This window comes from Esox lucius, chromosome 12 (assembly GCF_011004845.1).
Source record: "Esox lucius isolate fEsoLuc1 chromosome 12, fEsoLuc1.pri, whole genome shotgun sequence".
In the NCBI taxonomy this organism is placed as follows: domain Eukaryota; kingdom Metazoa; phylum Chordata; class Actinopteri; order Esociformes; family Esocidae; genus Esox; species Esox lucius.
In genome coordinates, this window is record NC_047580.1 from 15,306,734 (window position 1) to 15,320,606 (window position 13,873).

At 38.5% G+C, this 13,873-nt stretch overlaps 1 protein-coding gene across 7 annotated transcripts in view; it reads left to right on the forward strand.

Annotated features, from left to right (window-relative positions):
- The window catches only part of LOC105013840 (voltage-gated potassium channel subunit beta-2), a 61,891-nt gene extending 48,018 nt beyond the window's left edge, over nt 1-13,873 (forward strand). For all 7 annotated transcript variants that reach the window (XM_034295770.1, XM_034295772.1, XM_010875650.3 and 4 more), the window contains 5 exons: nt 1,699-1,819; nt 5,064-5,158; nt 6,078-6,198; nt 6,865-6,953; nt 11,386-13,873. In XM_034295770.1, coding sequence (XP_034151661.1) covers nt 1,699-1,819; nt 5,064-5,158; nt 6,078-6,198; nt 6,865-6,953; nt 11,386-11,475 — 516 coding nt within the window. In that variant the 3' untranslated portion in view covers nt 11,476-13,873. The remainder of the gene's footprint in view (nt 1-1,698; nt 1,820-5,063; nt 5,159-6,077; nt 6,199-6,864; nt 6,954-11,385) is intronic.

Sequence of the window (13,873 nt, forward strand, 5' to 3'; positions counted from 1 at the left end):
TTTACATGCTTTGTAAGTAGGAAAACCTGCAAAATCGGCAGTGTATGAAATACTTGTTCTCTCCACTGTATATCTAAGATAACAACTTTTTCCAAAAACTTGAGATTTAATTTATTAAGGATCAATAAGTTCACTTTGTGCAGTCAAAGCACAGACATTAGCAGAAGGAGGCCTACAACATATGGTGAGAGAGAGATTTGTCTTTACAGTCAGATTTCTACAAGCAGCAGCTCGAACTGTTCGAGCAGAGATATTTGATAAAATGACAGTGTCACAGATTGTCCTTACAATAAATGGCCACCCCTTCTCCTTTGAAGGAACTATCCCAAAAAAAAAAATGGTAACCAAGAATGAGAGCCTCTTGGTTTTTGTGATATTCTGAGGCAAGATTCTGACATGGCCAGAACATCGGGTCTAGGAGTACGAGCTAAAGCTTTCAGCTTGTCACGTTTAGAGAGGAGACGCCGGACATTCAGATGCATAAATCATAGGCTTTTGCAATTACTTGTTGACCTGCTTGAGGGCAAGATTTCATCGTCAAGCTTGCCCGTTGAATGTTTGGGCTTCAGGTTAAGTTTTCCTATTTGAACTATATATGCAGTTCTCTTACTCTAAACTCCCTTCAACTGACATTTTAGGGTGGTACATTGCTGCATACAAAGTCCCTTTGTTTATTTAATGTTTTCACCACCATCTCAGATGTTATACACATTCTACTTTGACCTTGGTCCTAAAGCTGGTCTGCAGCCTATTTGATCTGAAATGTTTTGATGTTTATCGTCAATCTCAGTATTTGTGTTGCATGAAACTGATGCTGGTCTTATTGTGAGCATCAATGTGGGCCCTTCAGGGCGGGATAGAGTAGGTTACAATGCTTTAGCAAACAGTTTCTGTGAATTACTGATTTGGGGTTTGAAAAATCTGCTTCTGCTACGTTGGAGGTGTTAGATTCCATCCAGTTTTGATCCATGAACAAAATGAATGCAACCAGAAGTCAGGGGAGAGCCATCTTTATTCAGCATGAGGCTACGATGTTAACCTTCCATTCTTTCATTTTTTCTCTCTAATAATTGCAAATTAACACAGTCCTTTATGCCAGTACACATAGTAGGCGGTCAGTGATTGTAGCCAACCATAACACAGTATATTATCCTCCAATAAGAAAGGTTTATCCTACATGGTATGCTTGTATGGTATGTTCCAACCTCCCCTATGGTCCATGGGTTTATCGATAGAATCTATTACAGTCATATGGACAGTTCCTAGCAGGAGGTGTGGACAGGGTGTGTGGGGCCTATCAGCAATGGCCACCTCGTCTTATCTATTGTCCATTGTTCAGCATTAGTCAGCTTTTATGTGTTGTTAAGTTTCTCATGCCTATTTCCTATCAGAGGGTTTGGTTTTTCACCTTTTCATATAGTTGACTTTTGTGCAGAGATTGAACATGTCTGCATGACCAGTTGTAACCCCCAAGCCTTTCTGTAGTAGCAGGTAGATTTGGTGTCCTTAAGGAAGGAGTATAATAAAGTTGTTCTTGTTTTGTCCAGAGTTTAGAAACATGAACTAATTACTAACCTTGAGAAACTGGACAGACCTATTTGTTAGCAAAAACTGTCACCTGACAGTTAAAAATAAATGACTTGGAATCCCACTCTTGTTATCATAGTACATTGTTGCTGTTGCTATTCTGTCCTGTAGGAGGCATACTCTGTGGCCAGGCAGTTCAACCTGATCCCCCCTATATGTGAGCAGGCTGAATACCACATGTTCCAGAGGGAGAAGGTGGAAGTGCAGCTCCCTGAGCTTTTCCATAAAATAGGTGAGTCATACAGAAACCATTTGCCTTTCATCAGGTCCACACATAGAAATGAATAGTTGCACCCCTAGAAAGCCTCGCTTCTTACACACTTGGACATGCGGATATGTGATGTCACTTCAACACTATTGACTTGAAAGGGTTATATACTTTGCAACTTGTTAATATAAAAATCAACACAAATGCATTTTCATAGTGCAGAGGAAATAAATACAACCATAGCATTCCAGTACTTCATGAACTTTCCAGCTTCAAGTCCTCCCTCAGAATTTTGATAGGATGGAGAAATGGGCTTTGACTCAGCCTAACCAAACCAAATCTCTAGTCCTGAACCCCCCCAGGTTACTCTATGGTTTTCTAACCATTGCACCCATTTCAGTGCACCTGATTCTAATTTGAGCTCTTTTCTGTGATGATAGAAGTAGGGGTGTGCTAACCTTTTCTGCTTTAGGAAATTGCTTTTATTTGTATTGCACGAATGGTTCAAGTAAAAATATTTTGTATGATTTGTTAAATTAGTAGCCTTTATCAATGGATGTGGTTGAAATTTACACTACTTGAAAAAATTAAGGGAACACTTAAATCATACATCAGGTCTCGATGAAGGAAATATATTAAAGATTAAAATCTTTACTGTACATCATGTAATTAATTGAGAATCAAATTACATAACAATGGTCAATGGAAACCAAAATCACCAACCGATCAAGGGCTGGATTCAAACTCACACTGAAAATCAAAGTAAACAACTGAAATCACAGGCCGTTCCAACTTGTGTGAATTTCATCACAGCAACTCTAAATGTGACTCAGTAGTGTGTATGGCCCCCACGTGCCTGAATGCACTCTCAACAACATCTGGACATGTTCCTGATGAGACAGTGGACGGTGTCCTGGGGGATCTCCTCCCAGGCCTGGATCAGGGAATCAGTGAGCTCCAGGACAGTCTGTGGCGCTACTTGACGGCATCGGAGGCACAGATTCATAATGTCCCAGAGGTTTTCAATTGGATTCAGGTCTGGGGAACGTGAGGGCCAGTCAATGGCATCAATGCCTTCGTCATCCAGGAACTGCCTACACACTCGGCCTACACGCATTGTCCTGCACCAGGAGGAACCCAGGGCCCACTGCACCAGCATAAGGTCTGACGATGGGTCTGAGGATTTCAGCCTAGTACCTAACAGCAGTCAGGGTAGTGTAGGCTAGCACATGGAGGTCTGTGAGATCCTCCAAGGATCATGCATTCCCAGACCATCACTATCCCACCGCCAAACCGGTCATGCTGGATGATGTTGCAGCATAACATTCACCACAGCTTCTCCAGACTCTTTCATATCTGTCACATGTATTCAGTGTGAACCTGCCCCCATCTTTGAAGAGAACGGGACGCCAATGTCGGACCTGCCAATTCTGGTGTTCTCTAGCGAATGCTGATCGAACTGCACGGTGCTAGGCTGTGAGCACAGGTTCCGCTAGAGGATGTTGGACCCTCATGCCACCCTCATGGAGTCTCTTTCTGACCGTTTGGTCAGAAACATGCACACCAGTAGCCTACTGGAGGTCATTTTGTAGGGCTCTGGCAGTGATCCTCCTGTTACTCCTCACACAGGAGCAGATACCTTCTACAGCCCTGTCCACCTCTCCTTGTGTAATGGCCTGTCTCCTGGTATCTCTTGCATGCTCTTAAGACTGTGCTGGGAGACACAGCAAACCTTCTTGTGACGGCACATGTGGATGTGCCATCCTGGAGGAGCTGGACTACCTGTGCAACCTGAAAAACACAAAACTAGAGAATAATCAGTCAGGAAGGATTAGGAGAGAGCAATTGTCTGTGACCACCACCTGCAAAACCATTCTCTTTTTGGGGGTTGTCTTGCTGTTGCCTCTACAGTGCACCTGATGTCACTTTCATTTTCCACCAAAACAGGTGACACTGATTCACAATTGATTATGCTTCCTAACTGGACAGATTGATATCCCTGAAGTTTGATTGACTTGGTGTTATACTGTGATGATTACATGTTCCCTTAACTTTTTTTGATCAGTGTAAGTAAAAAAGAACTTTCCACACGGTGTACTTACTTTTTTACATGACTATATGTGGGTGATATGTTATGGGTATGTGATTCCAACTGGTGCTGGCTCACTAGTCATCATTGATGATGTAACTAATGATGGTAGCAGCAGGATGTCTTCTGAAGTGTACTAAATAATCTTGTCTGTTCAGATACAAGCGAATGCCTTTAAAATCATCGTAGAGTGCTTCATCATGCAGCAGGACCAAAAACATACTGCCAAGTCAAACAACCAATATGAATGCATTTGAGCATGAGTTTTAGACTGAACGCAACCATTTGAATTGGAATGTAAATTGTGCACTGCTGTGAAAAAAAGTATTCTCTCCAAAAACATTTATGGCAGAGATATTTGTACTTTCAATGAATATGTTAATTTTCTGGTGTTTATGGAATGGAACTGTCATAGTACTTTTCAGTTTACATTTTAGTATGGGGTTGATGTATCTTTCATTACCTCACCAATTCTGCAATAATGAGGGGAGATTGTAAAATGTAGAATTCATCTGAGTAACATGTTCCTAAAAAACAGTTTCAGCTTTAGAAAAAATCTGTACTGTGTTTTCTTTTGTTATAGGCTCTGCATCATATGGTTTACAGAGGATCGCATATATCTGCTGTCCATACCTCTGGCAATATCTAACACTATATTGTCTCAATAATAATAATGGTGTAATAATAATGATTTTCAATGCGTTCCAATAAATTATTGGGAAAATGTTAAATGCATTTCTGGTGAAATTTGTAATTGGGATTGGAATGGACAGACTAACAATTAAGTGGCATAAACTTCAAAATGATATTAATGAATATCGCGCAGGGATTGGTGGGAGAGTGCAAAAGAGAGCGACATGCCATGTTCCCTTGTTCCTGTTTGTTATTATTGCCTACTCAATATACATTATACTCTTGCTAATGTGTCAGGTCCAAAGCATTTGTCTTTTCTATGTGCTCAAAGAGGCCATCTTGTGGTTCAAACAACCATTCACAGGGACAGTCACTCACAGTAAATAACACTCATGCACGTTATAGAGGCACTAAAGCTGGATATTAATTAGCTACCAAATGGAAGACACCCAACTGAAACGAGGAGGGCTTTCCTTGTATGATAAGAAACACTTGAACACAAAAAAATGGAGACTAATAATTAGATCCGGATGTTTATCTGTGCAGGTGTGGGTGCTATGACCTGGTCTCCGCTGGCATGCGGGATTATCTCAGGGAAGTACAATAGTGGTGTACCCCTGTACTCACGGGCCTCGCTAAAGGTAACCTTTGACTGTTGCCTTTTGTCCAGGAATTTGGTTGCCTTTGACTCATACCATTTTTAGTTGTATTTCTTGTTGTCATTTTCAGTCCTGTCACTGCACTGTCTTCCTTTCTGTAACAACAGTTTATTCCAATGGAACTTGGTTGTAGGACCCTCCTCTGACTTGAAGATGCAATCTGTGACTTTTTGCCGCTGGTTGTCAAAGCAGTGCTGCTCATGTCATCATAGCCACTGGCTTTCAAACCTTGAATTTCATAAAGTGAAATGTGACATATTATTTGATATATAATAGGGATTCTACTTATAGATTATTCACATATAACCAACATTGTACACTTATAGCCCAAAATAGAAGATTTTAGCAATTATTTAGTAAATCGCCAAAGTCCCAGATTGCATCTATAATTGAGGATTGGGAATTTGCAGTGAATATGGGTCAGCTAACGTCAGTAGACCATTCCTTGGAGATTCTACTACACGCATGCACACCCAGAATAACACAATCACAATCCTCTCAGTGGCTCCTTTTTCCATCCATGAGTGCTGTATCATGTTGCCTATAGCTCCCCCTCCTGTTCAGTGAAATTGTAAGCTAAATTATCAACATTTATGGGATTGAGTTCAAGTCCTGTTTTTTAATGGTTGTGTATATAGTATATAAGCGAGGCCCAGGTATCTTATACACACAACCATTAAAAAACAGGACTTAAACTAGATCCCATAAAGGTTAAGGTAAGGTTTTGGGTTAGAGGTAGTATTTACAGGGTAAGGGTAAGGTTTAAATACAAATGTTAGATATTGATGTTACGATTAGGATTAGGGTAAGGTTTAGGTTTAGATAATAAACCTAATAAAAATGTTTGTCATGAAAATAAATATGATGTGTGGGTGTTTGTGCATGTGCCATGCTGTGAAAGGGCTACCAGTGGATGAAGGACAAGATCCTGAGTGAGGAGGGGCGCCGTCAACAGGCAAAGCTGAAAGAACTGCAGGTCATTGCGGAAAGGCAGGGCTGCACCTTAGCCCAGCTAGCAATCGGTAACACGTCTACCACACTTTTTTTATTTTTACTGTTTGTCCTCTCCGTTCATCTGTCTGTTCAGAGTTTAACCATCTGTTAGTCAGTAGTCTGTTCATTTTAAAAGGACAGAGTACATTAATTAACATGTCAGATTCAGGCCAATTAATTGGTTCATACTATGAATGGGTTGTGTGGATAGCAAGCGTCTTGGCCGTGTTTACAGTACAGTTACAGACAGTATATGGCCTTCAAATTGTAGGCTAAATTGTAGGCTAAGTTAAACCACCAATTTTGTTCTGGATGTGTAATTCATTCATATGTGGAGAATCACTATCACACCTCAGTTAGCCATGAAATTACAAGTCCAAAAGAGAGTGTTTTTGATGACATGAGGCACATATTGGCGTCTACCATAAATTACATAGTACAACATTTTGGAAACCCCATTTGGCTTGACAGTGCCACTTTTACAGCCAATGGCCAAAGATGATCTTTATAAAAAATGTTAATACATCTTTAAGTGTCTTTGTATATTAATACCGTTTATCATGATTTTGGCCCTTAACATTTTCATTTGATTTGTGACCCAAATAAAGTATTTAAAATGTGTGTGTGGAGACGTGTGTTTCCTTGCTTCAACACAAACATTGTTCACCTTTTGATGTTGTCTTTCCCTTACACAGCATGGTGCCTAAGGAATGAAGGAGTGAGCTCTGTGCTGTTGGGGGCATCCAGCAAAGACCAACTGATGGAAAACCTAGCGGCAATACAGGTCAGAAGTGAATAGTCCTCACACACAAATACATGACATGCACACATACTTATGCTTACTTACTAAGAGATGTGCAAAAATAATAATAGAAAATACATGTACAGAAGTAAATGTGTTGTCCTTGCTAGCTTTTAAAAGAAAGTGTTTATGGTTTTGAAACAAGATTTTGTAGTGACTTCATTAGTAATGATAGTTGAAAATGTAGGTAGATGATTGATGTCAATGGTTGTTGTGTTGAGCTTGAACAATAGTTGCTCTTAGTGGGTTGAGTTATATACATTTTATGTAGTTGATATAAATATATATATGAAGTAGTTAAAAGTATGTAGTTGATATAAATTGAAGATCTTGAAGTTGGGATAGATTATATGTGGAAAAAAGTTAATTTGTACCTTAAAAGGTTCTAGAGTTACTGTCAATGGGTTTATTCATTCTAATCATGCAAATGTATGCACATTTACATAGTTACAGTGTATACGTAATGTACATGTTTAATGATCGGATAGCCTAAAAACGTGAAAACAAAGATGGTTTGGTGTCTAGATTGAATGGTTCAATAGTTACTGTTACTACTAGGTTTGTTATGCTAATTATCCAAATGTAGCAATAGTTCATAAACATTTTTAAGAATTACAAGTTTGTACTGTATAGCATAAACATACAGTATGAAAGATTAATTTGTTAGCTGTAGCTTGAACAGTTCCAGAGTGATTCTTTGTGGTTAGTTTATGCTAAATATGATAATTCTTTGCTAATAGAAATCTACAGTTTAAAAAACGTTTTATGAAATTTGAATTTAAGACAACCTTAAAGCATTAAAGTTGGTATTGTAGCTAAATAGACCAAGAAGCATGATAATCATAAATAGAAAATACCCTATTCATGTAGTTCATACACGGGATATAAAAAGCCTACACGCCCCTGTTAAAATGCCAGGTTCTTGTGATGTAAAAGAATGAGACAAAGATAAATCATGTCAGAAATTTTTCCACCTTTAATGTGACCTATAACATGAACAATTCAATTGAAAAACAAACTGAAATCTTTGAGGGGGAAAAATTTAAAACTCACAATAACCTGGTTGCATAAGTGTGCTCACCCTTAAACTAATACTTTGTTGAAGCACCTTTTGATTTTATTACAGCAGTCATTTTGGGTAGGAGTCTCTTAGCATGGCACATCTTGACGTGGCAGTATTTGCCCACTCTTCTTTGCAAAAGCACTCAAAATCTGTCAGATTGCGAGGACATCTCTTGTACACAGCCCTTTTCAGATCACCCCACAGATGTGCAATTGGATTCAGGTCTGGGCTCTGGCTGGGCCATTCCAAAATGTTCATCTTCTTCTGGTGAAGCCATGCTTTTGATGATTTGGATGTGTGCTTTAAGTCATTATCGTGCTGACAGGTGAACTTCCTCTTCATATTCAGCTTTCTAACGGACGCCTGAAGGTTTTGTGCCACAATTGCCTGGTATTTGGAACTGTTCATAATTCCCTCCACCCTGACTAAGGCCCCGGTTCCAGCTGAAGAAAAACAGCCCCAAAGCATGATGCTGCCACCACCATGCTTCACTGTGGGTATGGTGTTCTTTGGGTGATGTGCAGTGTTGTTTTTGTACCAAACATACCTTTTAGAATTCTGGCCAAAAAGTTCAACCTTGGTTTCATCACACCATAACACATTTTCCCGCTTGCTTTTGGGGGACTTGATGTTTGTTTTTGCAAACTTCAGCCAGGCTTGTATGTTTTTCTTAGTAAGAAAAGGCTTCTGTCTTGCCACCATACCCCATTAATATGAAGAATATGGGAGATTGTTGTCACATGTACATTGGGGAGAACAAGTATTTGATACACTGCCGATTTTGCAGGTTTTCCCACTTACACATTTTTATCATAGTTACTCTTCAATTGTGAATGACGGAATCAAAAAAAATAATCCAGAAAATCACATTGTATGATTAAGTAATTAATTTGCATTTTATTGCATGACATAAGTATTTGATACATCAGAAAAGCAGAACTTAATATTTGGTACAGAAACCTTTGCTTGCAATTACAGAGATCATATGTTTCCTGTAGTTCGTGACCAGGTTTGCACACACTGCAGCAGGGATTTTGGCCCAATCCTCCATACAGACCTTCTCCAGATCCTTCAGATTTCGGGGCTGTCGCTGGGCAATACGGACTTTCAGCTCCTTCCAAAGATTTTCTATTGGGTTCAGGTCTGGAGACTGGCTAGGCCATGGTTGGGATGGTGTTCTTGGGGTTGTATTCATCCTTCTTCTTCCTCCAAACACAGCGAGGGGAGTTTAGACCAAAAAGCTCTATTATCAGACCACATGACCTTCTCCCATCTCTGGATCATCCAGATGGTCATTGGCAAACTTCAGACGGGCCTGGACATGCGCTGGCGTGAGCAGGGGGTCCTTATGTGCGCTGCAGGATTTTAATCCATGACGGCATAGTGTGTCACTAATGGTTTTCTTTGAGACTGTGGTCCCAGCTCTCTTCTGGTCATTGACCAGGTTCTGTCGTGTAGTTCTGGGCTGATCCCTCACCTTCCTCATGATCATTGATGGCGAGGTGGGATCTTGGAGCCCCAGACCGAGGGAGATTGACCGTCATCTTGAACTTCTTCCATTTTCTAATAGTTGCGCCAACAGTTGTTGCCTTCTCACCAAGCTGCTTGCCTATTGTCCTGTAGCCCATCCCAGCCTTGTGCAGGTCTACAATGTTATCCCTGATGTCCTTACACAGCTCTCTGGTCTTGGCCATTGTGGAGCGGTTGGAGTCTGTTTGATTGAGTGTGTGGACAAGTCTTTTATACAGGTAATGAGTTCAAACAGGTGCAGTTAATACAGGTAATGAGTGGAGAACAGGAGGGCTTCTTAAAGAAAAACAGGTCTGTGAGAGCCGGAATTCTTACTGGTTGGTAGGTGATCAAATACTTATGTCATGACATAAAATGCAAATTAATTATTTAAAAATCACACAATGTGATTTTCTGGATTTTTGTTTCTGACAAACAAAAGTCCGTCTCTGACAGTTGAAGTGTACCTATGATAAAAAATTACAGACCTCTACATGCTTTGTATGTAGGAAAACCTGTCAAATCGGCAGTGTATCAAATACTTGTTCTCCCCACTGTAGCACACAGCCAGTACTTGACAGAAATTCTTGCAGTTCCTTTAATGTTGCTGTAGGCCTCTTGGAAGCCTCCCTGACCAGTTTTCTTCTCATCTTTTCATCAATTTTGTAGGGACGTCCAGTTCTTGGTAATGTCTCTGTTGTTGCTTTGGAAATTATTTTGTGACTTCTATTTAATATGGGTTTGAATGTGATTGGTTAATTCTGAACACAGCCACATTTCCAGTTATAAGAGTGTGTGCACATTTATGCAACCAGGTTATTGTAAGATTTTTATTTTTCATTTTTCCCCCTCGAAGATTTCATTTAGTTTTTTACATTTGAATTGTTCACATTAAAAGTGGAAAATTGTCTCATTCTTTTACATCACAAAGACCTGGCATTTTAACAGGGGTGTGTAGACTTTTTATACCCAATGTATGTAAATCCATATTAATTTATGCACATTTTAAAGATTATATATATATTTTTTACATAGATTCAACAAGCAAGCACACTAATATGGGCCAATTTGAACAACTGTTGCTTTGGTATTGTTACAGAACTTAAACCTAAGAGCAGTGGCAATACAGATGCCCTGTATGTTGGAACAGTATGCAAAACTCAACAGTAGTTTGGTGTTGAAATCTGAGGTAAAACAATTGTCTGAATACCCCTCCCCCCGACTCCATGCATTGGGAACTAATTTAAATATGGTTGTAATTAAAAAATCTCAAGTCCTGTTAATGTTATTTATTCAAATCCCTTTGTTGAAACTTGGTGGAAGCAGTAATTAGAGCTGTGAGTGTGTTGGGATAGGTCTGCACTAACTTTGTACACCTATATTTGGCACACTTTTTTTTATAAAACTGTTCAAACTCTGTCAGGTTTCTTGGCAAGCATCAATGAACAGCAATATAAAAGACATGTCACAAAGATCTGATTGACAGGCAGACCCACACAAAGTAACAAGCCCACATAAAGATACAGAGACAGACTGAGTGAATCCAATTTTGCAAGAACTCCAATTCACACATACTGCATTTATAGATATTGTATTGTAACGAAGCATTGCCTTTAATTGGCAAGTGGCATCTGCATGATTTCCAGAACATCTTGTTATTATACTTTTTTAAACTTTTTTTTTAACTTTATATTTTAGTCTTATTAGGAAATATTTCCTTATGGGGTGATAGTCTGTTTTCTTGGTATCATCTGCTTTGTATTTGTTTACTGTTGTTGCTTTGTATTTGATAGTGGTTTGATCTAGGGCCATTGTGTAACATATGTCACTGTCCTTGTACAGGTTCTTCCAAAGTTGTCTTCTTCCATTGTGCACGAGATGGATAGTATCCTAGGCAACAAGCCCTACAGTAAAAAGGACTACAGATCCTAGACGCTACAGGAGAAACATTGTTGGCTGGAAATAAGCATCTGCCTACTTCCACATTTACAACAAGACTGGGAAATATCTGGCCACTGAATCATATAGGAAATCTAAGTTAAAAAAAAAGTCAATTTCTCCCAACCCTAAAGATGTATGACTTGGAAACTAGTAGACTGTCCAAGCAATTGTATTCAACAATGATTGTCAATGCATCGTTTGCTGAAGCATTCAAAATTATTTCTTTTGGCTCAATGAAAAATTATAATAAAAGTCACACACATTCAGCATGCAAAAATATCCTGCTTGATCATCTGGTTATTTTTGAAAAAGAAATGGGACCCTGAGCAAGTTCTGAAATGCACTTCATGCATAAACATAAATGTTCTTGAATTAAAATAATCTAAATACCAGACCGTTTTGAAATTGTTAGTATCACCTCGGTATCATTTACCTAAAACGAACAGATCCAGCACAACAAACTAGTTTATGCTTTTTTAACATTGAAGATAACTTTTGTTGAAATTACCAACCCTACTTTTCCATATGGAAAAGGAAAAACATTTTTGAAAAATATTTTTTGGGATAAATTAGTCAACATGCATGTGAAACGTCAAAAATTGTCCAAAGAATACATTTATTATGCTTTTTAAAATGTATTAATGTTCCAGATGTATATATTTTTTTGGACACCGATATTAGCGTGAATGTGCATGTCTGCGTGTGCATCTAAAGCCAAACTGAAAACCACAACACAATAACTGTCCTATTTAATAATACAAAAATAATGTCATATTTGGGACACAGTTGCAATTATTCAGCATTTGCCACAGTGTTTACAGGGTCGCATTTCAACCTAAACAGTGTTCAAAAACGTTGCGACTCAGGCTTCCTTGTTGTTTTGGAATGAGAGAATCAGGAGAGTTGATCATGGAATCCTCAGCAGTATCTTCGTAAGGCTTTGGCGCCCCTCTCAGGTTGGAACACATCAGTGGAACCTAAACAATGTTACTGTGCTTCTTGGCTAAAAATGTTATTTGAAGTATAACCGGAGGGATGATACACCTTAGTGTTACAAGTTCCATATTTGGATTAGATCATGTAATTTGGCAAGATAACTCAGCAGCATAGTAATGTCAGATGGTTGATGGTACGATTCATTTTAGTTGATACACAGTAAACGCAAAATTAACACCTAACTGCCAGCTTGAATCTATACCTCCAACATATCTGGCCCAGACTTAAGTATTAGGTGTAATGATAATTAAAGACAGGCTGAAAGCATAACCTGTATTCAACACAATATAGATTGATGGGTACAGATTTCCAGTACACTAGACAAATATGCCATTTATACTCACTACTTTGACACTATTTTAAACATACAGATTTGTTCATGTTGTATACTTATGTTTCATATGTAACATGCTTGTTTATGTTATGCATGTATGGGTGACAACTGGCCTAATTCATTTTGTTGCTTTCAGCGAAGTTGATGACTGAGCAACATGGAGGAACTGTCTAAATTTGAAGATAGATTTTTCTGTCACCATTCAAATTGTAAACAGATATGGATGGAAATATACAATAACAAATCCTCTAAATTGAAATTGAGGATATTAACAAAGTATGATATCTAGTTAAAATTCAAAAAATCGCCGTCTGATTGTGCAGCTTCATATGCATGTATGTGTATCATTTTATGCGTTCATCCAGGTGAGTCTGTGTGTGTGTTTATATCAATAATCCCACCTGCTCTACAATGCTTCATCTAGTGCTTTGATGTGGACTTTGTGAAGAACACACAATACATGTACATTTCTCTGAGTTTCTAATCACTAATCCTGGTTCTACCTATTAACAAGGAGCTTCTGTAATGTATTTATTCAACAGACTTGTCATTTAGAAACATTAAAAAAGGAACATGGGATATAATCTGGGTGCAGGGAGAAACAGATGGGAACCTGGACTTAACATGAGCCTCCAGTTAAAAAGACATTATTTAGCCAAGGGATCATTTTATCTATTTAAATATTTTTCCCTCTGAGTCTATTCTGAGGTTACATTTTATAAAATGTCCATCTTTTAAAGGTTTTTAAAAGGAAAATGCTGCCCAAGTGTCTGGTTTAAGCATGCTACTGTATAACTACACTGCTATTTTGAAGATCAGAGCACAAACAACCGTAGTGTAGTGTCCTACTGTGCATACATTGACATGAAGACACTAACATATACCTAATGGCTTCACAAATTCTGTAATGTTTATATCTAAATTCTGTATATACTGTTTAGCTTGTAATACTTTGTCTGTTTTATTTTCTGTTAATTGCGAGCATTGTTTATTGTATTGTATCTCAAGATCATATAAAATTTATAGGAGAAATGAAAATAAACATACTGACTTACCTGA